Consider the following 23,716-nt stretch of genomic DNA (forward strand, 5'->3'; position numbering starts at 1 on the left):
CATCAAAATTTTGCCCTATTAGGCTTTAACACATCTATTTAGCGTTCAATCCCAACCAGCGATTTCCTAACAGCAATCCCATTAAGCATTAATGTCAAACGCGTAAAAATTTTTTTTTTTTTTTTTAGGTCCTAGCCACTGAAATACCAGGAAACTAGGTGGCAGGATCTGCCAGAGCAACTTGTTGTGATGATACTGGACACACTCGGCTAGCCTCCACGTGGTGAGGTATGGGACGTCGGACCCCACTAGGGGCCTGGCGGCCAATAATCCGGACAGACAATGGGCACAACATATCACACTGCATAGACACGGCCCACACACTTTCAAGTCTCTGGCTTGACAGTGTACTGTCCTCGATACAGCGAAACACATGCGGAGATGGGAGAAATCCTTGGTGCCGTCTGACATGAACATACCTTATACACTTATACACACACTCTCTCTCTCTCTCCAGGGCTGAATCGATTGACATGAATCTCATCATATACTCCCTCCTATTGTGTCCCTGCAGTATTGCAGATGCACCATTTTAACTCTAACTCATAACTTTTTTTTTTCAACATTGCTCTGTACTTGTTAAGCCTGCCTGTAGACTTCCTACTGATATTGTCATTAGTACCAGCCAACATGTACAAAATAACACATTTTGTGCCCTTAAAAGATGATATCTACTCTACATTATTGACTTTTGCCTCTGGCAGGCACCCTGTTCCACCTATCCTTTTTGCACATTATATTTCCTGTTTCTCTGGGATAGGATGTTCTGCTTTAGGAGATTACTGCTGTGTTGCCTGATGCACAAGTGTGAGCTCTGGCATTGAGCAACGGAGAGCTTGATGAGCTCCCATTTTAATACCTTCAAGGGCATTCACCCTACTCTTCAAGCAAGTCTTATATATGACTACATAATTTTTAATGCATGCAAAAATTAAACTTTGAGTAATGGTGTTCATTAAATTCTTAATGTGTAGTATATGCATTATATATTCATTGGAGCACCACCCACTAAATAACAAAGTCTAACAAAGTAATAATGCTACCACGATAACAATATGATAGTAAACGAATACTTATAATGAAATATTTAAACACTTTTCCATTTAATGATATATTACAATTTTTATACTCTTACAATTTAGCAATTCAATATTTTTTATAAATAAATTTGTAATTTTTTTAATAAAATGCCATTCTCATTAACTGCAAACTCGGTCCTTTCCTTTGCTACTTTTTCTCAATATACAAGTTGTGTCGTAACATGTGGGACCCACTTCAAGGTTGGATTTAGGACTTAAACACAATAAAAAAATTTCATGTAAACATAGGTCTGATTTCACCTTGTTTCCAAGTTGCCGCCATTTTTGTGTTCCAGCAAATGTCTGCTTATGTTTACAGGAAATGCTCATGACCACTATGTCTCTGCAGAATCTTTAATTAAGGCTGGAAAAAATGCATCATCATCATAGACCTCCTCACTCCCTCAAAAGTTCTACAAGTCTCAGATAAAGGCCTGATGTAGCCCAGTGGTCAGGAGTGAGAGTGCATAGCACGCTTTCCTTGAGTGGACCGGGGTTCAAGCCCGTGACTACTAAATACGATAAATATTTGTATTGGCGATTTATTGTAAACTCTACTGACTTGGTTGTTGTGCCGGAGTATAAACAGAAAATTTATTTATTTGCTGGTCTGGTCTGATTCACTGCCTGAAATTCATTTTCTAAATGAACTGTTTTCCACTAAGCATTTATGTATTCTCTGAAAGGTCTTATTTAATTGTCTTTTCACATGACAATTAGGGTAGTTTTCTTTATACAGATGTCTTGCCTTGGCTGCATTGCATCTACAAGTCCCTACATGAGATGCATGTCTGCCCTCTCTCGATTTGAATAAGCCTCCATTATCACAGCAAATGCACAGTATCAAAACGTTAATAACAAGTTCCAAATGTAGTGCCCTGTCAGAACTAACCGAGATCACTCAAAGAACACTATGGAATCTGTTTTTCCTAACTATCAGAAAGGCCTTCTCAGTGACAGTGGTAATTTTTTGTAAACGAGTATTTTTTGTTGAAGGAGCCAGCTTTACTAACTCAGTTTGTGGAAAGAGTTGTTGGAACATGAAAATGACTGTAACTCAGAAACAAGGTGAAATCAGACCCATGTTTACATGAACTTTTTTTAGTTTTTAGTTCCTAAATTCATCACAGAAGTGGATCCCCCATATTATGATACACACTATATAATAGAAATTTTTGTTATATTGTTGTTGCTGTTGCATCATACCAAATAAAAGGGACATAGTTTATTGTATTTAAAAAATACAATATTTGCTACAGGCATTAATTTAGAATAAAAAAATTTAATTATTAATGACATACAAGCATAAAAGAGTGGGTATGTCCATGGGTATGTAATTCCCTTGCATTGCTATGTCTATAAGAATAATAAAAAATACCCAGCTGCCAGTATTATTTTGAAATTATATCTAAACAATAGTGTTTAATTATCAAATCTACAAAATCAAAAATTTTCAGGTAAATTTTTCATATGCTTATTAGCAACAGCTCTATTAGTACCTGTAACATAAACCTTTCAAATTACATTAAATATTGTTTGATAATTTGAGGGCAACCAAGATGAAATACACAAATCTATTAATTGATAATTCCTTCAACAAAAACTACTTGTAGTTAATTGTAGATAGCCATGTGACAAATATAATGGTGAAATTGTTTGAGCAATCACACAAATGTAATATTTACTGTGACAGGCAATAGTAATTTTATTGTGGTAATCACAGTTGTGCTCTCAGTTGTATTGGGGGACACACACACACACACACAGACACCTTGTGTTACAGAATTTTTCTTTGAATGTACTTTAGTAATAAAATTCATCATTACAGGCCAATAATGATTTACTTAAGAGAATTAGAATATATCTAATTTTATTGAAATCATAAAGGTTTTTAATTTCCTTTGTTTAATTTTGAATGATGTCCATTGTTTCTTATCTTACAATAATTAAGTAAGGTATTTTTCCAAGTCCATACAATCTTTTGCCATAATTCCTGAGAGGAATGCTCATTTTTGGTTAAAAAAATGTAAACTGTCAGTTTCCAAGTTACAAATCTATGATTTTTCATTCATATTTCAAAATATGTTCTGATTCTGTTTACATGATACAACTGAAACAGACTGTTTCTGGGTATTTTTAACCGTTTCTATCCATTTTTCTGATTAAATTATTCTCCAAAGAAGTAACCATCTCTCTCTCTCTCTCTCTCTCTCTCTCTCTCTCTCTCTTGCATTGAGAATTCTTTACGTTCACTGTGTTTTAGTTTTTTTTTTTTAAAGTGAATGACATAATATAAAGCAACATATGTTAATGCAGGTCGATTTGAAAAAACCCATTAAAGATCAAATATCAGAAAATATTAATTTCATTGTCAACATCACATCACCCTTTAAGGAAATTCTCTACTTTTCTACACCCTTTGTAATTTCTAAAACTGCTAATATTAATTGCATTGAGTCTTAAACCTCTTGTTGACATTCTGACAGACCAGGAAATAATAATTTGTAAAAATTTTGCAGTTCCCTCAAAAAAAATGGTAAATTATGAGGTCGTCTACATCTCCGATAAACTGTTTACAATAAACTCATTAAAAATTAGAGTAGCAAATTTAACAGTCTGCATCTTAAACATTGTTGGGCACAATTCTTTTACTGCTAAATCATAACTGAATTTTATTAATTTTTCATTTTCTATATGAAATAAAGATTTATATGTATTAAATGAACTTGTCTGTACGACTGATTTTCAAAATCAGGAAAGAAAAGTGGTTAAAAATGTGTTACAGAATCAATTAAGGTGAAAAGCTGGTATTTTTGGATCAAGTAGATGAGGTCGTCCTGTACTGTACAGTCAGTCCTCCTATAGCACGATAGTTATGTTCCTAGAAACCCTCGTGCAATGCAAAATCATGCAATATAAACAACAGGCCTTATGGGAAAAATAGGGTTAGGTGCCGACCACCCAAGATTGAACACACATTGGTAACCGAACATTACCAAACACAATAAATAATCGTAATAAAATACTTACGTATTTTATAATGATTAAAATACCTAATAAAAAATAATATTATATTTTTTTATAATATTTTTATTATTATTATATTATATTTTATTATAATATAATAAATAATAAAAAAAGATGTAAGTATTTTTTACGAATAAAATACTTACGTATTTTATTATGACTATTACGTAATAAAATGTTGCTAATGCTTTTGCTTCTGTCGTAAGCAAACTTGTTTTTTGTTTGATTTTCTATCCAGATGACAGCCGTTCCATCTCTTCCAATTCTTTGTGTCCTAATCTAATGGATTTTAATTACACTTTGAGTTGTTCCTGCTATGAAAGTTGTTTTTATTTTCTCTGCGTTTTTTGTAATTCTCGGGGTTGCCTCATTTAGGTCTGTAGTACGTGCAATATCACATGGTCTTTCATTTCGCTCAAAGATTTTCACAATTTCATATTTTTTCTCTATCGACAGAGGCAGACTGGCCATAAGCCTTACCGGGGAAACCCCGGTGGGCCGGAGACCGCTGTGATTTTGGCAATAAACCATAGTATGAGGCCACTATAAATTTCCCCGGATAAGAATTTTTGACCCAGTCCGCCTATGTTTATCGATATTGCTTTTCTTTTTCTCTCTGAATCTGCAGTGTCTTTACCAGCACGCTTCCTTTTCACACCTTTTATGTATTTTACTCTATGTACTTTATGTATTTTTAGGGAATAAAGCACAATTACAAAATGAGGAGGCACGCTTGATACACATAAACAAAGCTCCGCGTGTGTAGCAACTGAATAAACAACACCGTAAAGGCAGAGATACACTATTTTAATTAACACCTCACATTTCTAGGGGTTACTACCAAAAAACAATAAAAACAATTTCCAGTTGCGTTTCCGCTAGTGGAATCTGTTATAAACTGGTAATAAACTCGATCTAATTGCATTTGCGATTATACCGATAGCTGGAATTGTGTTGGTTTTTACGTTATTATGGTGAAATGTGTTTCCCCTTCACTGATATAAAACACATAAATACATTTTCAGAATCTTCTCTTCATTCCTATCATGTTGCGTTCGGTTGGGGTGATTCCGCGTTCGACTGCCATTTCATGTAAACACAAAGGCGAATCGTGCGTAAGCGAATTCGGTTCGTGTTATATAAGATATCGTTCCCCTATTTATAAATCGTGTATGATCGAATTCGTGTAATGTAAACACGTGTTATACGAGAACTGACTGTATTGTAATGAGTGTTGGTGGAACCACACACTGACGGTGTTTTTTTTTATTGATGGTATATTGTTGTTGTTGTTATTATTATTATTATAACAATATATTATCAATAATGCATAAAAGAAAAAAAAACTGTAAGATCCATATTTTCCAAATTCTCTACAATATGTTTTAGAAATTTAAACAACCTTTCTGCCATTATTTTGTATGCTGGTACCATAAAAACTACATCCTTTAAACATGATAAAACACTTTATATCATGAAAACGTGCACTATTGTAGCAGCATGAACACCATCATAATCAGTGAATGGTTGGATGTGTGTCTTGTCAATAAATAAAGTTACAATTTTTTCATGCTACGATAAAGCAGATACTTTCTATTTCATGTAAGATAAAAATTTGTAGAAGGATAAGAGAAATTTACCCCAATATGATACGTAGAACACTTCTGTCTGATACTCTCCAGAAATTAAAATGAATAGAAGATTAACGCAAAATGATTACCATAAAAAATCAATTGAATAAAATTCAAAAATTAACTAAAATTTAAAAGCAATTAAAAAAAAATTAATTAAAAAACAAATGTTAAACATAAATTTGAAAAACGATTTTCCTTCCTGAAGCAGACAGTACTTTTTGACCGTGTGTTGTGACCACAGGAAGAAATTATGGATTGTGTGAGCTTGAATCTTAAATAGAGATTATTTGTCCTCACGCATGTGAAGTGCCGCAATTATTTGTATTCATACATGCATGCAAAAGACCATGAATCAGAGATTAGATATGGACGACGAACATTAATAGAATTCTCATGTAATTTAATTTTGACAGTTTCTGCAATTAATAGTCTTCTATAATTACTTTGGACACTAAGTATTTTGGCATCATTAAATAAAAAAATGTGTTTTTCGTTAACAGCACGAAAGGCCAATTCTGGTGCTGCTCAGGTGGGCAGGAGCAGCAGTGTGTAGCGCACGCTTCTTGATTAGACCTGGGTTCAAGCCTGTGACCACCAAATACGGAGGATGCGGAAAGGTCAGGAATGACCACCGCACATCCCTGGAGCAATATGGCCTTAGTTGCTAATACTCCTAAAAACCAAATAACAACAACTGACACTACTGAATGAGAAGCACGACTGAGGATTCATGCTGTTTTACATGGACAATGAGAGGAAATTGCGTAGATCCTTGGTAAGAAGAGTTTCATTCACTGCAAGAAATGCATACCAAGTCATTTACTTGTGTCACAAAAGAGGAATGGACTGAGTGATTGTTCAGTCTAGCATGTAATTTCCGTATTGGTTTGGACACAATCTTAAATTCGGTATCTTTAAACAATCTGTTAAGCTGCTTGTGCCACTGTTCTGTATGGGACAGAAATAAAGTATTTTTTGATGTTACTATTGTTGTTTGGTGTAGTGTTATGTATCCTATCCTTAGCTTGTACCGCAATTCAGTTTATTGTAGCAAAGGGGTAAAGAATCTGTTGGATAATTTTTGTATGTATTTCTGAGTCTAAAGCCGAATCCGTCATTGAATATTTATAGGCATTGAGAAACTGATTAAAGATAATAGCCCTTTCGTAGGTGAATGGGTGATAGCTGTTATGATGTAGAAGCATACATTATATGTTTGTTGGTTTACGATAGATGTTAAATTGGATTTTATTCACATCCTGAGTAAGCATGAAATTTAGAAAATTTAATGACTTAGTATCCGTATTTTCATTTTCCAGTGTAAAATTGAGTATAGGATGAATATTATTAAATGAAAGTAAGATGTCTTGGATAGTGCTGCTATCAGTAATAACCAGAACATTGTCTAAATACCTCCTAGTAGTACGTGATATGGGGTAGAAAAGGCATCAAACGTACACTCTGAATCGTGGAGAGGTAGAACTCCAATATTAAGCCGCTTAGACGTAATCCCATTGGTAAACCAAAAATTTGTTTATATACTTTGTCTTGAAAGGTGATATCATTGGTTTCAACTAAAAGTTTAATTAAGTAAAAAATTTCTTTAATAGGAAGCTTTGTATAATTAATTGGTATTGAGTTATTATTTAACGTATCCCAAAGCATATTTAATGTGTGTTCAATATATACATCCGTATATAAGGAAGTAACATCCTGAGAGAATAAATTATTGTTATTGCTGAGTCTATAGTCCTTAAGGTTATTAAATGATGTAGCGTATTGCGTTAAGGCGCCTCCATAGCCAGGTGGGCAGGAGCAGCAGTGCGTAGCACACGCTTCTTGATTAGACCGGAGTTTGAGCCCGTGCCCACCAAATACGGAGGATGTGGAAAGGTCAGGGAATGACCACCGCATATCCCCGGAGCAATATGGCCTTAGTTGCTAATGCTCCTAAAAAAACAAATAACAATAAACGATAAACAGTATTGCGTTAATCTTTTATACATTTCTGGAGATTATCATATGGAGGTGTTCTACGTATCATATTCAGGTAAATTTCTCTTATCCTTCTACAAATATTGATATGAACATAGAACATATTGAGCACCATAGCTCTGTTACATACTATTAAAGTAAGAAAAATTTACCAGGATTCTCAATATTATCATTTATACTAAAGTACATATTTTTTATTCTATTAAGATGAGTAAAATTATATTACTAGAATTTCGATGAACCTATATGCACAAAGAAAAATGAAATATAACAAAGAAAATATAATGAAATTCGTATTGCAGCTGAAACTTTGTTTTGCTAAAACACATAAACCAACTGAGATTTAATGGATTTAGATCTCAGTTGGGTTTGTGTTTTGTTTTTGTTTTCTGTTCCTTCAAAATGTAATTTATTTAAAAGATGTAAAATTATGTCACCTAACTCACTTCAGTTGAACTGTTTTATATTCATATTTACTATGTTTCCAGGTTTTATCATTATATTCTCAACTTTATGTGCAGCATGGACTACAAAATAAAATCCTTATTTTCAATAAATATCTTAACTTTCAGTTCACAACTAACAGTAAAATAAAAAATAAAAAAAAAATTGTTTTGTTACCTTTCAGTGAATGGAAAGAAAAATTACTCATGAATCTTTGACCAAAACATCTTATATTGTTTGTCTACCCTAAGTGAGCCTTGTTTTTAACTTCAAAATATTTGAAAGAATATTTTTCTTCAATGATTTTTTTATTGCTACAATCTTCCATTTCAAATACTTATCTAATGTTTTTTTGTTTCCTGGAAACAGATTTTTTTTTTTTTTCTGTAAGTCATTGTGGATAATTATAAAAAATACTGGATTTTGGATCTTATAGAAGACTGGGGTGTCACAAAGGAGCTGAAACTCCCTGTCTTATTTTTTATCTATCAAACTTGTTATTGTATATCACTTTGTAATAACTGAGAGCAAATTGGAGGAGAAATTGTTGAAGTTAAACATAAGAAAGGCACCTGGGGTGGATGGGATCTATCCAGTTATATTAAAGGAGGCAGAAAAGGAAGTAAGCAAACCCTTAGCCATAATTATGAGAGCATCCTTGGGTTCAGGGGAGGACCCCCATGGACTGGAGATGTGCAAATGTATCCCCAATTCGCAAAGGGGGATCAAAGGGTGACACAAGTAATTACAGACCAGTTAGTTTAACTTCTGTTCCGGGTAAAATAATGGAGTCACTGGTTAAAGATGCATCGCAGGATCATCTAGACAAGATTGCAGCAATAATTCAGACACAGCATGGGTTTTGTTAAGGGAAAGTTTTGTCTGACAAATTTGATTGGATATTATGATGTGGTTACAAAGGAACTGGATGCAAAAAAAAAATTTTGATATCATATACTTGGATTTCAGGAAAGCTTTTGACACTGTTGCGCATGGAAGACTACTGTACAAATTGGAGCAGAATGGTATTAAGGGTAAGTTGCTACAATGGATAATAGGATGGTTGAGTGGGAGAAGACAGAGGGTGGTAATCAGTGGGTGCTGCACTTCATGGACTAATGTTATTAGTGGAGTCCCACAGGGTTTGGTGTTGGATCCTCTGTTGTTTTGTATATTTATTAATGATATTGATGAAGGTATATCAGGCTTAGTGTCGAAGTTTGCAGATGATACAAAGATTGGCAGGGTTGTTCATGACAGTAATGGCAGTGTACTACTGCAACAGGATCTAGAAAATTTGGACAGATGGGCTGAGAAGTGGCAACTGAAGTTTAACATTGACAAATGCAAAGAACTGAATATGACTAGAAGTAATCCCGGAGAAACGTACCAACTGTGTGGTACTACACTTTAGGTGGTAGAAAATGAAAAAGACCTTGGAGTAATTGTGTGGTCAGATATGAAGTTTTCTAATCAATACAGACAGGCCGCCAGGGCAGGTAATGGGGTTTTGTCAATGATATACAGGAATTTTGCTAGCAGGGAAAAGGAGGTGGTTGTCCCTCTGTGTAAGGCAATGGTCAGGCCACACCTTGAGTACTGCATACAGGTCTGGAGGCCTCATTTTAGGAAGGATGTAGATTTGCTTGAGCGTGTACAGAGAAGGGCAACAATTGGTGAGGGGAATGAAGGGATCCTCTTACTAAAAGAGGCTTAAGTTCTGCAAATTGCAGCTGCTGGAGACTAGGCACCTACGAGGTGATCTGTTTGAGGTGTATAAGGCCTTGAATGGGTTGAGCACACTGAATTCTGATGGGATTCTTCCACTTGTTCAGATTACGAACTTAAGGGGGCATAAATTCAAATTGAGGAAAGATAGATGTAGAACAGATGTAGTAACAGATGTAATATAGTGCAGAAATTTTCCTTTAGCCAGCAGGTGGTTAATTGCTGGAACAAACTTCCATCCGTCGTTGTAGAAGTTGATAGATTAAATAAATTTAAGGAGGAACTGGACAAACGTTTAGAGGGAATTGTTTTGTAAATTTTTTTTTGGCTGATGCTGCATAAGCTCATACACTTGCTTTCTTGCATCATATGCCACTACTACTACTTTCTGGAAACTGCAGACAATGTATCTTAAGTCAAAAGTGATATTACTTTTAATGTTTCTAGAAATCAGTACTAATACAGGTTGATTTGAAATTTGTGCAGCCCAAAATGAAAATACTAATTTCTCTATTTTGGCAACTATACATGCAACTATTACAGGATTATATCACTGGAACACTGCATACTTCTATGTGCAAAAGAGCAGTTGTTAGGTTACATGTACTCAAGATCATTCATACTGGTTTTCTTTTTTTTTTATGAGAACCTCAAGCACAAGAGATTTTAGAACCTATAGTACTTAGTACCATGCATGGGTTGAAATTTGAGATGAAAGAAGATACCTGTTCACATTAGACTTGGATTTCTATATAATTTGTATATTTTAATTTTCAGGAAATACATACGAAGGCAGGTTGTTCCAGAAACTGGAAGTTTAATGAATAAATGAGGAAGAAGAAAGTTGTTTCTGTGAGTTTGAAGTTGGACAGCAAAAGGATGTTGACTGGTTGCGGCACATGTTTGGAAGAGAGAGAGAGAGAGAGAGAGAGAGAGAGAGCAGGAATTATAGAAGTCAATTCAGAAGAACAGTGGCCATGGAAGTATCTATAGAAAAGACATGCAGCAGAAACAGACCATCTATGAGACAGAGTGTAGAGACTGTTAAAGATGAGTCATTAATTAACTTAACTGCCCACTTCTAAATGGAATCGAGATGACTGAGAAAGGTTTGGGGAATGGGGGATTGCTTAACTACCATTTGGACAAGAAGAAAGTTTTCTTCTCTTAGCTTGTTTGAAATCTTGTTTGGACTAACTGCTTTACAATTGTTGGGAGCTTTGGTATAAGCAGAAAAATGAAGCTGGAGATTTGGATACAAGGCAATTGTGATATTCAACATTCTTGTCTTGAACCGCCTTAGCACATTTATTGGGAAACTAAAGTTTAGATAAAGAATGAGATTTTAAGGTGAAGTGTGGAATAATGGATTTCATCCATACAAGAATAATTTCACTGATACAGTCTGATTTCAAATCTTCTGATGTCAATGTTTGACTTCAGCAGATTTGAAACAGTAATCAGACCAAGGAAAAGAAGAAAGGAAATCTAGCAGATCATCCCATTTTGCATTCTTGTAATGTTGAACAGCACGAGGTCGAGAATGGCCAGAGAGAAAGTCTCCGTTGGAGAAGAAACCATCACCAAGTTGTAATCTGAGGTACCAATAGGACCATTCATCTCCACTGTGTTAGAGGGGTTGTTTGGGGGAAAAAAATCAAGCATATTGGCTGCTTGGTTGGATTGTCTGGTATTCTGGTAGGGCAAATGAACAATTTGCTCAAGAAAGACATCAATCATACATGATGGAAGAGATGGGGTGGAGTTGTTGGAGCTTTGCTCCAAAGACTAAACTTGGGTTCCACCATTTCCAGCCTCCAATAAGAAAAGTGGTGATATTTTTTTGTGAGGAAGCCATCATTACATATTTCCTGGCTATACATTACAAGAGGTGTCATCATATATAATGAGAAGAGAGCATGCGTATATTCGATAAGGTAGACATTTTCAACGTTTATTATTATAATATTTTATAATTATTTATTATAATTATAGTTATTATAATCACTTGATTGCATAATTTGATAGAAAGAGAATTAACAAATTTTAATTCCTGGTATTAGGGTTGATAAAATTTTCACTTGCCCTCTACTAGGGAAGAAATCTACAGCTTAAAATCTGTAATCAATTTATCCAAATTTGAATATAAAGAGTATTTCTTACATGTGAATTTTTTAATAATACAAATGTAAATAATTAGAATTAAATTTTTTATGCTAAAATAAAGCAGATATTATTGGAAGATATTTTACATGATTGTTTTCAGTTTAAGAATCTCTTGAGTTTTACTGTACATTTTAGCATTATTAATTTCTCAATTTCAGTAGCTTGAAATGCAGTTGTCCTGCATTAGCATTAGTAGAGGCATACAATGCAAGTAAGCAAGCTTATGCTATCAACTTCCAGAACAAGAGATGGAAGTCTGGTCCACCAATCAACTACCTGCTAGCTAAAGGCAAATTTCTGCACATCTATTCTGTAACTGATTCTCCTCAATTTGAATCTATGCCCCCTCAGGTTTGTAATGTGAGCAAGAGGAGGAATCCTATCAGCATTTAGCTTGCTCAGCCCATTCAAGGCCTTATACACCTCAATCAGATCACCTCGCATGTGCCTGCTCTCCAGGTGCTTCAATTTGCAGAACTTAAGCCTTTCTTGGTAAGAGCGCCTCTTTGTTCCCCTCACCAATCTTGTTGCCCTTCTATGTACTCGTTCTAGCAACTCTATATCCTTCCTAAAACGAGGCCTCCAGACCTGTATGTAGCACTTAAGGTGTGGCCTGACCTTTGCCTTGTACAATGAGATAATCACCTCTCCCTGTCCCTGCTAGAAAAATTCCTATATATTATTGACAAGACTCCATGACTTGCCCAGGCTGCCCATCTGCACTGCTCAGTGAACTTCATATCTGACTGCACAATTATCCCCCAGGTCTTTTTCAGTTTCCACTTCCCTGAGTGTAGTAGCACACAGTTGGTACATTTCTCTTGGATTATTGCTACCCATACACAGTACTTTGCATTTGTCAATGTTAAACTTCAGTTGCCACTTCTCAGCCCATTTTGCCCAACTTATCTAGATCCAGTTGGAGTATCATACTGTCTTTACTGTCATTAACCACCTTGCCAACCTTTGTATCATCTGCAAACTTGGACATTAATCCTGATATACCTTTATCAATATTATTGTTCAATGCACAAAACAACAATGGGCAACACCAAACCCTGGGGAACTCCACTAATAACATTAGTCCACGAAGAGCAGTGTCCATTTATTACCACTCTCTGCCGTCTCCCTCTCAAACATCCCTTTATCCATTGTAGCAACTTACCCTTAATGCCATACCGCTCCAATTTGTACAGCAGTCTTTCATGTGCAACAGTATCAAAAGCTTTCCTGAAATCCAAGTTTATGATATCAAAATTATTTTTTGCATCCAGTTCCTTTGTGACCACATCATAGCATCCAATCAAATTGGTCAGACAAGACCTCCCTTTAACAAACCCATGCTGTCTTAACTTTTAATGCAGTCTTGCCTAGATGATCCTGCAATGCTTCTTTAACCAGTGACTCCATTATTTTCCCCGAAACACAAGTTAAACTAATATGTCTATAGTTACTTGTCACCTTTTGAACCCCTTTGTGAATTGGTGATACATTTGCACACCTCCAGTCCATGGGGACCTCCCCTGAGTCCAAGGAACCTCTCATTGTATCACAGTTCACTCAGTACTTGCTTGCTCTAGTACTCTGTAAATCGTTTGGTGCCTGCCCCCACAGTTGTGCTCTGTTCTCCTGGAATATAACTATTCACAAGGCTTTGGGAGTAGTTACACCATTTGCAGGAGTTTGGATAACTTGAGAGGCCCTTTAAAAAAAAAACTTTAATGGTGTGTAATCTGATTTTTTAATCATCTGTAATTCACAGAGCATGCTTTCAAAAGTGTGTTCTTTGATTTCTTTATTAATAAAATTAATGAGAAAACAGGTGAATTGTCAGCCAAAATGCTGCAAAACATTTTCAATTTATGATAAGGAGAAACTTTTAAAGTTGTGTTTATTGTCTCAAAAGTTATTTTCATGTACATGAGTAATTGACACCTCTGTTCATTTTCTGCAACTGTTTTTACTGTGTCCATTGCTGTAAACAATGCTATGGTGATCAAGTGCTCTATCCCCCCCCACAGGGTTTGAATTAACCCAACTTTATTAAAGTGTTTTTTATAAAACTTCTTTTTAGGAACTGTTGCTTTTAGCTGTACACTGCTCAGAAATACTATTTTAAGTTTGGATTTCAAGTCAGTTCTAATTTGCATATTGTAATTGATTTTAGTTTACCCCGCAGGTAGTTTTAGCTTCTTTTTTTTTTTAAATGGTCTCAACGAGGTGTAGCTAGTCAGCTAGTGCCACTGATATTAAGTAGGTGAAAAGCTGTCAGGGAAAACTTATCATTGGAAAAAGACTGGATTCAAGATATCACTATGTAGCATGTTACATTCTTACATGTGAATTTTTTAATAATGCAAATGTCAATAATCAGAGTTAAATTCTTATATTCTAAAATAAAGATGATATTATTGGAAGATATTTTAAATGTCTTCCAATAATAGTATCATAAGCTGTTATTGTAAATAATGTGAAGCACATACACTGAGTAATCACTGAATTATGACCACCCCTATGAAAACTGAATGCGACCCGTTGACCACGTGAGGTAGGAGAGTGCAGAGTTAGGTGATCTATGTAGCATAGATAAGGTCAGTGGTTTAGTAGGTAGTAAAATTCCGAGCGTGATGGGTAAAACGAAGGATTTATCGGACTTTGATAAAGGACAGATTGTGGGTGCTCGATGAGCTGGTGCCTCAATTTCCCAAATGGCTGAACTGGTGGGGTATTCGAGAACCGCCTTGGTAAAAATGTACCAGGACTGGCATCAAAATGGTCAAACAACGACCTGACAGCAAAACTGCAATGGTCAGCGAAAGGTTGATGTTTGAGGTGAGTGCCGGGTCTGATGACTCGTACAGGTGGGTGCAACACTGTTGAAGAGTTGACTATCCAATACAACATGGGCCAACCCGGAACAATATCTGGCATGACTATGCATCGCACGCTCGCATGTATAGGCTATACCAGCAGGCGACACCTATGGCATCCTCTCCTAACCAAGGTTCATTGGCGTAAAAGCCTCACCTGGTGCAAAGAGTATGCAAGTTGGACGTTAGAAGACTGGAAGGTGTGCTGGTCGGATGAATCACGTTATTTACTCCACACCACGTACAGATTTAGTGTTAACAACATGAGACTCGTGATCCATCATGCATGGTATCAAAATTGCTGGCCGGTGGAGGCGGTTGTATGATGTGGGGCATATTTCACTGGCAGGAACTTGGACCCCTGGTGCATGTGGACAATGCTATCGTCAACTGCTTGCTGACTGTTTATACCTTGCTATGTTGCACTTTTTTCTGAATGGCGATGGTGTCTTCCAAGATGACAATGTGCCAAGCCATCGGGCACTTGTTGTGCAGGAATGGTTTGAGGAACACAGTTCTGACTTCCATTGCTGACTGCATTACACACAGCTTGGTTGGCCGTACCTCCCAAACGCTTCTGACACCTTGTTTAATCAACACTATGTCGGATAGCTGCTCTATTGAGGGCAAAAGGAGGACTTACGAAGTATTAGGTAGGTGGTCATAATTCAGTGATCACTCAGTGTATACTATTTATGTTTTATTGCATAATTTTTATTTCAATGTTTAAATGTTTCTGCTATGTTTAATATCATTATATGAAGAAATGTTGCCTTAAAATCAGCTGTAAATACTACAACTACAAATATGGTTGTCATGCCAACTATAATTAGAATTATTTAAATTATTTCCTATGGCTAAATCTCCTTGCTAATGCAGAATCACTTAGCACTGTTTTTACTGCCTAAGTTAAAAGCACTAAGCAGTGAATGCCTGTATGATCAAAATTCTTCATTTTAGCTTTTCTTTTAGATTAATTTTTTAGCTACCTGTATTTCTTTATAGCAACTCATCTTTTAAAGTTTTTTTTTTTTTTTTTTTGATTTGGTAGTTGTTGGCGCATCGGCTTCTGTGGCCATATTGCACCTCCCAAGGTTTTTGCAGTACTTTGATCCAAGCCCGAAGCGGGAATCGAACCCGCGACCTTTGGGTTGCCGGGTAGGTACTTTACCCACTCGGCTAGCCCGGTCGGCTTTTAAAGTTTTGAAGTGGGTATTGTTTTTCAATAAATGCTATCAAATTGAAATTCATTATTCAATAAAGTAATATGTTATACTTCAAATAGACATGCTGCAATTAAATTTTTTTAATTTAAGAGACTAAACATGGGTTCTACCACTTCAAGCCTCCAATAAGCAAAGTGGTGGTAGTGCACCGGTTGAAGAGAGTCAGATACCACTTGGGCTTGAAGACCGGTTAAATCGGTTTTCATATTGAGTTGTTAAAACCGAAATCGTGCTTCTAAAACCGGATTCGAATATTTTCTTAGTTAGCCCTCGAATATAGTTTTTTTAGGCACATTTTCTTTTGTTTTTTCGTTTGTCTGGATCGTTCAACTGCTTTATGTTTTAAACATGTTTTTTATTTTATTTTATGTTTAGGTACAAATCTCATGGGCAAGTGGCCCAAATCTAGGAGGGGTACTTTTTATCTTCCCACCTGTATCATGGCACGATGCAGGTGTACTCATTTACGACTGAGTGAGTAGGAGCGATAGCGTAAAAGAAAATGCTCAACATTTCTACATTCCATCTACCTTGTTCGCCAGGCAAGTTATGGAACGTGCTTTATTGATGGTTACCCACTAGAAACAGATTCGCTGAATATCGCATCAAATTTCAATCGTAGAAAGTTTTTTGCTTCTTTATTCCTATTAAATTTGCGATCAAATGTTCTCCAAAAAGCAGCTTCACCAAATTTAGCTTTTATGTAATTTTGAAAATACAATAGATTTAATTGGGGGGAAAAAATTGCAAGTAAATAAATTTAGACTCATTTAGACTCTTCATTCAGTGCTTGTGGAAGTGATGCATAGTATTGTGCCTTGGTTATCTTCAATATTTTTATTTAAAATTGTCGGTGATATAAATTCCTACTAATTAATGTTTATTACTCTTAATATGTCTAAGATTTTCATCTTAGACTTATTAAGAGTAATGAATTATTTTGCTCGAAAAAGCAAAGATGAAGCACAATGTTCGAAATGTCAGAAGATAATGAAGTCGTCTGGAGGATCTACATCATCTTTAATGTTGCATTTAAAGAAAATGCATCAGATCAACATTAAACAAGATAACAGTGAACCTCACTTAAAAATGGTAAGAACATTAGAAAACTTTATCGTTAAAAAATCTATGGAAGAAGAGATTTCAAAATTAGCTGCTTTAGATGGATTTTCTTTTAATTCAATTGCCAAGAGTGAGTTTATACAATCAAGCCTTCACCTTCAGGGAAATAAATACGATAAATTACCACCAGCATCAGTGAATGGGATTAAAAATATGGTTCTGAATTATTATAAAACTAAGAAAGAAGAACTCATTCAGCATTTCAAAAATTCATTGGTTTTGGGTGCACGGTATTTTGACTCTAGACAAATATACGTCTATACAAAATAAAAGGTATATGAATATAAATGTGCATTCAAAAGACAATCATTGGTCGTTAGGTCTTATTGTGATTAATGGTTCACTTGATAGCAGAAGAACTGAGTAAATTGTGAATGGACACTTGAAGGAATTTGGTTTGAACTTGGATGAGGATATTGTTGCCAGCACCACCGATGGAGCAGCAATGATGATTAAGTTTGGCAAGCAAATTACACATAATCATCAACAATGTATAGCCCATTGTATACATTTGTCATTTATAGATGTACTTTATGAAAAAGCAATCAATTATGGTGCCACAGTCTCTGAGTCTCCCAAAGACAATGAAGAAAATGAAAATAATGAAGAAAGTAGTGATGATGAAGAAGTTGAAGAAAGACAGCAAGGCATGCTTTATCAAACGGACTTTACCGATGAGCTCATTTATTTCTTCAATCCAATGGCCAATATTGCACAAACTATTAACAAAGTCAGAAAAATTTGCAAGCTTTTTCGAAAATGGCCTACCAAAAATGATATTACAAAATTTTGTTAAAGCAAAATTTAATGGGAAAGAATATAAACTTATATTAGATTGCAAGACTAGATGGGATAACACATTCTATATGATTGAGAGATTTTTGAAATTGAAAAATTGCATTCCAAATGCTCTATGTGCAGTACTGTCAACTGAAGCTGACGATGACTGGAAAACACTTGAATTGCTACATGAAACTTTCCGACCAGTCGAAATGATTCTGAAGGCTATAACCTCAGAAGATACAGACTTACTTAAAGCAAAGTCTTCAATAGAATTTCTGCTTACTAAGCTTGATACAGCAGAAAACCCATTTGCTTTAAAGTTTCACCAAAGCCTTTTGCAGTGTTACAATGCAAGACGAAATTGCCAAACTGTGGCTTTGCTGAGCTGTCTACACAACCCCAAAAAGTTTAGGAAAGAAGATTCAGGTTCAAGAACTTTTGATTTTCAAAGTAAGCAAGTTTTGAAAAAGCTGTTGTTGTTATTTGGTTTTTAGGAGCATTAGCAACTAAGGCTATATTGCTCCGCATCCTCCGTATTTGGTGGTGACGGGCTTGAACCCCTGTCTAATCAAGAAGCGTGTGCTACGCACTGCTGCTCCTTCCCACCTGGCTATGGAGGCGCCTTTGAAAAAGCATGCTGAAGAGATTTATCAGAGATTATTTGCAAAACATTCCGGAGTCTTAGTGTTGAATGAAGAAACTGAAAATAAACGAACTGTTCTTTTAGAAGAAAACAAAGACTCGTCTAGTTCCAATGTTGGAGATACACTCATGTGAGAGTATGATAGTGTAATAAAGAGATTAACTGAAGAGTCTTCAAAATATCCGAGTGAATTGGAAATCAGCAAAGAATTTAAAATTTTGGAGGCAACTAGCAGTAGAATTGAAAAGCTGGAGAAAGTTTATAGAGCACTGCTGACCAATAAACCAACAAGTGTCCAATCTGAGAGAGTGTTTTCAATCACTGGTCTCTTTAACACAAAAATAAGGTCAAGTCTATCAGGAAAAATGCTTAATATACTGTGTATTTTAATGGATCATTTTCAGAAAAAAGCTGAGCAATAAATAGTAAAGTAATTTCCCCAAGCTGTTTTTTTTTTCACTTTATTTATTTATTATTATTATTATAGGGCTTATTATTTTTTTGTTTACTATACGAGAAGATAGTTTTTATTCAAAGGATTTGAATACAATTTGTAATTTTGTGTAATCTCGAGCTGGTTACTTTTTTGGAGCATTTTAATTTTTTTTATTTTTTTTACTATAAGAGGTGATAGATTTTGTTTAAAAGATTTGATTATGATTTGTACAATCTACCCAAGATAAAATAAATATCTGTGTTATAAGCTTTTAATTATTTTCCCTAAGTCTGAGAAAATCGGTTTTAAAACTGGTTTTAAGAGTAAACTTTGGTTAAACTCGGTTTTGAAATTTCTCGGTTTTATGCAAGCCCTATATACCACCTAATATTGCCTGATAACACAGAGGGCCGGCATTCCTCCATGTGGTGTGGGCGCCACACCACAACCCCTGCTTACGTTGGTTCATATCTGGATGGTCACCCACATGTGCTTGTGCATGGAGGTTATACCCAGGATTACTAACAGTCTCACCATCGTGAAGGTGCAAACAGAGGATTTGGCTGTCACAGACCATCCATACTTCACCGAAATTGGGTCTACTTGACTTGAATGGTACCTGAATATCATTTCCATCAGCGTTAGACTCCCAGGTAGCCAGTACAGCTTGTCTGGCATATCTGAGAGAATGTCTGTGACATCCTCAAGGACCAATCAAGTGTGATCACTTCCTAACAATGGTTCCTGTATTTTAAGTGCTGCGATTAAAATTACTCCTAGTATTTCCTCTAATGTGCTGGTACAAATAATAATCATTTTGTTTATTTAAAATTTTTTTTCCCCATGGTGAGTTTCCCTTCCACTTATTCCAGTCAGTCTAGAGTAGATTGAAGTTACCCATAATAAAATATGTGCACTTGCTCTGCCTGTTCTAGCTACACGTAGAGACTCTTGTCATACACTTCACAATCTTCTAGTTTATGGATTACTTCCACCCCCATTATACCTTTGCTTTCAACTAACTCACACCACAGAGATTCTTTGCTGGCAAACATAACTTCTTACTCATCAAAAGCTCTTTTTGCACTCAGGCTGTTTTTGATCAGAAGCATGATTCCACCACCTCTTCTATCTTCACTATCTTTCCTAAATGCATTATACATACCATAATGGAACTCAGTATGTATAATGTATTTTGGACTTACTGGGTACTACTATCTTTATCTTGGAAATTCACAGCTATCTAGAAAGAAGTGCTAAAAGGAAAAAGAGATTTAAATAGTTTCATTTGGTGCATGCCACTGCAAGAAAAAAAAGATTTTAAAGCATATGTGTACACATTGACTATCTTTGGTTAAATGTGTAACAAGACTGCCAGAACAACCTTTGACCACTTCTAAACTCTGTTTAAAAAAAAAAAAAGAGTTTAGAAGTGGTGGTGAGAAGAGCAATATGAACACTTTTTCAGAGTTACCAAATTGAAAAGTATAACAAACAGTCACTAGTGAGTGGCATGACCTATGTTCATATCCAGTTCATGACCCAAAAGTTTTGAAAGAGGACAAATTGAGAACTCAAGAAAAAGAATGTCTATATTTTGAACTTCTAGTAAAAGTAATCTGGTAAAAGTTAATAGGCCAAGCAAGCTGATAATTCTAGACATGTTATCCTTACTTGTGCAGAAAGAAATGAAAAGGGCCAGTTATTCTTGCTTGTTCATGTTATCCTCACTTATGTTTATATTTCTTTCTTTCTCTCTCTCTTGAAATTTGGCATATCTACAGTAGTATCCAAGAAAAAAATTAGAGACACTAGTTTCTGAGCAACCCTCATAATTAAACAAATTATTAGTAAAATAATAAGAGGAGTTTACCTCAATATATTACAGCTCTGATTCATACTATTTAAACAAATTATATATTTGGAATTGCATAAAGCTAGAAAGTTGATTTTCAGTTTATTGGTGCGAAGTATTTTACTGGTTTTTTTTTTTTTTTTTTTTTTTTTGGGTAGTTGTTGGCGCATCGGCTTCTGTGGCCATAATGCACCTCCCAAGGTTTTTGCAGTACTTTGATCCAAGCCCGAGGCGGGATTCGAACCCGCGACCTTTGGGTTGCTAGGCAGGCACTTTACCCACCCGGCTAGCCCGGTCGGCGTATTTTACTGTGATTGCTGTGATGTTTCATTACATTTGTAAATGTTGAAATACAGATTTTATCAAAAATGAATGTTTTTTTTTTTTTAATGTTTAGGGTAAATTAAGAAATTAAAAAGAGGTATATGGAACTCCCAGTTTCTGCTAGATCACAGAATAAGCACAATGCTTAATTTTTGCACAACAAAAGTTTGGGAAGGCGTTATTTCGTGCTACCTCATGGAAGCAACATTAGCATTATAGGAAATATAGACTTTAAGAGGGAGTGCATACTTAGTTTGCCACGTGCCCTTCAGTTAATGCCATTCTTATTATGCTAGCATAAAAGAACATTGAGTGACAGAAAAAAAAAAGAAAAGAGTGAACCTAATTTTCGCAAATTGTGATTATAATCCATATAAAAAGAAATTATCTGCACCACTTAAAACAAAATTGCCATGAAATTGATCACACATACATTATGTAGAAAAATACTTATTTTGAGATAGTTTACTGTGATATTTTAAGAGCTGCTCACTTTGTAGGGCTTTCAGGATATACAGCTTAAAGGTCATTATCTGTTAAGGAAGCATTCAAGAAATTACTTAGAATAATTTATATAAGACCAAAAATATGTATTGCTGTATGATAATATTTTTAGAATTGCTAAAAAAAATGCATTTTTAAATGCTAATAACTTTAAGAAACCTATTCTCCTATAAATATTATCACCCCAGATAACTTGTTGGCTAATTACAAGAAGAGTAAAAACAAACTGCCCTGCAGCAAAGTCTGTCTGTACTCAATTACCAATGCATTCTACAAGTGGCCACTGCAGCACACTACAGACTTTGCCAAAGCACAGTTTCTTTTCCTCTTCTTGTATTTAGCCAACTTGTTTTTACAGATATCAGTAAAAGCAAATAATTCAACATAGCAAAGCTTTTAAAATTTATAAACATTGCCAACATGTGTCATTTCTTAAAAGTTTCAGTGCATTGCTAATTCTATGTAATAATCATTAAAAAATAATAAGGATATTCTTTAATATAGGCCGCAGAAAGTTGTGGAACAGTCACTTACCTGAACTCTTTGGTCAAGTTCATGCCTCTGATGGGTTTATGCTAAATTTAGGAGCAGTATTACTTCGACTTTGTAGTCCATTTTCAGAACCCTGTTCTCCTATGCTGCTTAAAGTAAATCCATTATATTGTGCTGATCAGACATATGATGATAATAATGTCAAAGAGAGAAGCATTCATATAAAAGGTAGGTTTTATTTATTTTTTAAAGAAAACTTCATTAAATAGAATTTAGTATTACTTTTTTGATAATAAAAAAAAAGTTATTGAATCTTATAATACCATAGATTCATTGCAAGTTGAAGTTTTAAAGGTAATTGCCATTTTATTGGGACTACAAAGGGTTACACTAAGTATTTTTGCTTTCTCTGCAAGTGGGATAGTTGCGCCAAGGATATGCACTATCAAAAGAGGAGTTGGCCTCGATGAAAATCATTAACACCTGGAATGAAGAACATAGCATTTGAACCTCTGGTAGATCCAAATAAAATTTTGCTTTGACCACTCCACATCAAATTGGAGCTCATTAAAAATTTTGGGAAGGCTTTGAAAATGAACAGTCCTGCAGTCACGTACTTGCAAGAGAAATTCCAAAGACTTAGTACAGAAAAGATTAAGTCAGGCATTTTCATTGATCCACAAATAAGGCAACTTTTCAAAGCACGAACAGTTCGAATGTGTCCTCAGTGATAGTGAGAAATCAGCGCCGAAAGCCTTTCAAAATGTTTTGACTGGTTTTCTAGAAAATGTTAAAGCTGGAAACTACAGGCAGCTTGTGGAAGATCTGATTACTGTTTATGAAAAATTGAGGTGCAACGTGTCATTGAAGATGCATTTCTTGCGCTCACACCTGGATTTCTTCCTGCCAAACTGTGGTGCCATGAGCAATGAACATGGTGAGCACTTCTGCCATGTTAGCCGATTATTGTTGGATGGTGAAAAGGGATGGTCCCGAAGCTGAATACAAGCGAAAGGCAAAAAGGTCCCACGTTTGATACAGGTATGTTTGTAGCTACAGCTTACTGCCATATAAATAAAAATTACCTTGTATAAATATAAAAAACTACTTTTTTCGCAAAGAAGAGCCCATCTGCCGTTTTAACCATTATTTCCGTGTTTAGCCCCCCCAAAATCTATAAAGTAAACTTACTTTCATGCCCGTAACAAGATATGACCCAAAATTTGTTGTTCAGTGTCATCATAAAATCATTTAGTTCCCTGTTAGATTCTGATGAACTTCTGGACTTCCCCTCAATAAAAGACTCATGCATAAATGTAGATGCAAAATACCTATTCAGTTTGTCAACAACCTGGGCAGGATCATCAACAATCAAACCATTATCATCA

The 23,716-nt window shown here is 35.3% G+C and overlaps 1 protein-coding gene across 2 annotated transcripts in view; it reads left to right on the forward strand.

Moving 5' to 3' along the window:
• Ube4A (Ubiquitination factor E4A) overlaps positions 1 to 23,716 on the forward strand; it is a 523,714-nt gene that overhangs the window by 258,685 nt on the left and 241,313 nt on the right. For both annotated transcript variants that reach the window (XM_090376475.1, XM_090376476.1), the window contains exon 10: positions 22,341 to 22,556. In XM_090376475.1, the coding sequence (XP_090232601.1) occupies positions 22,341 to 22,556 (216 nt within the window). The remainder of the gene's footprint in view (positions 1 to 22,340; positions 22,557 to 23,716) is intronic.

The sequence above is a fragment of the Mastigoproctus giganteus genome, chromosome 6, assembly GCF_048544385.1.
Source record: "Mastigoproctus giganteus isolate SK-2022 chromosome 6, ASM4854438v1, whole genome shotgun sequence".
NCBI classification, from domain to species: Eukaryota; Metazoa; Arthropoda; class Arachnida; order Uropygi; family Thelyphonidae; genus Mastigoproctus; species Mastigoproctus giganteus.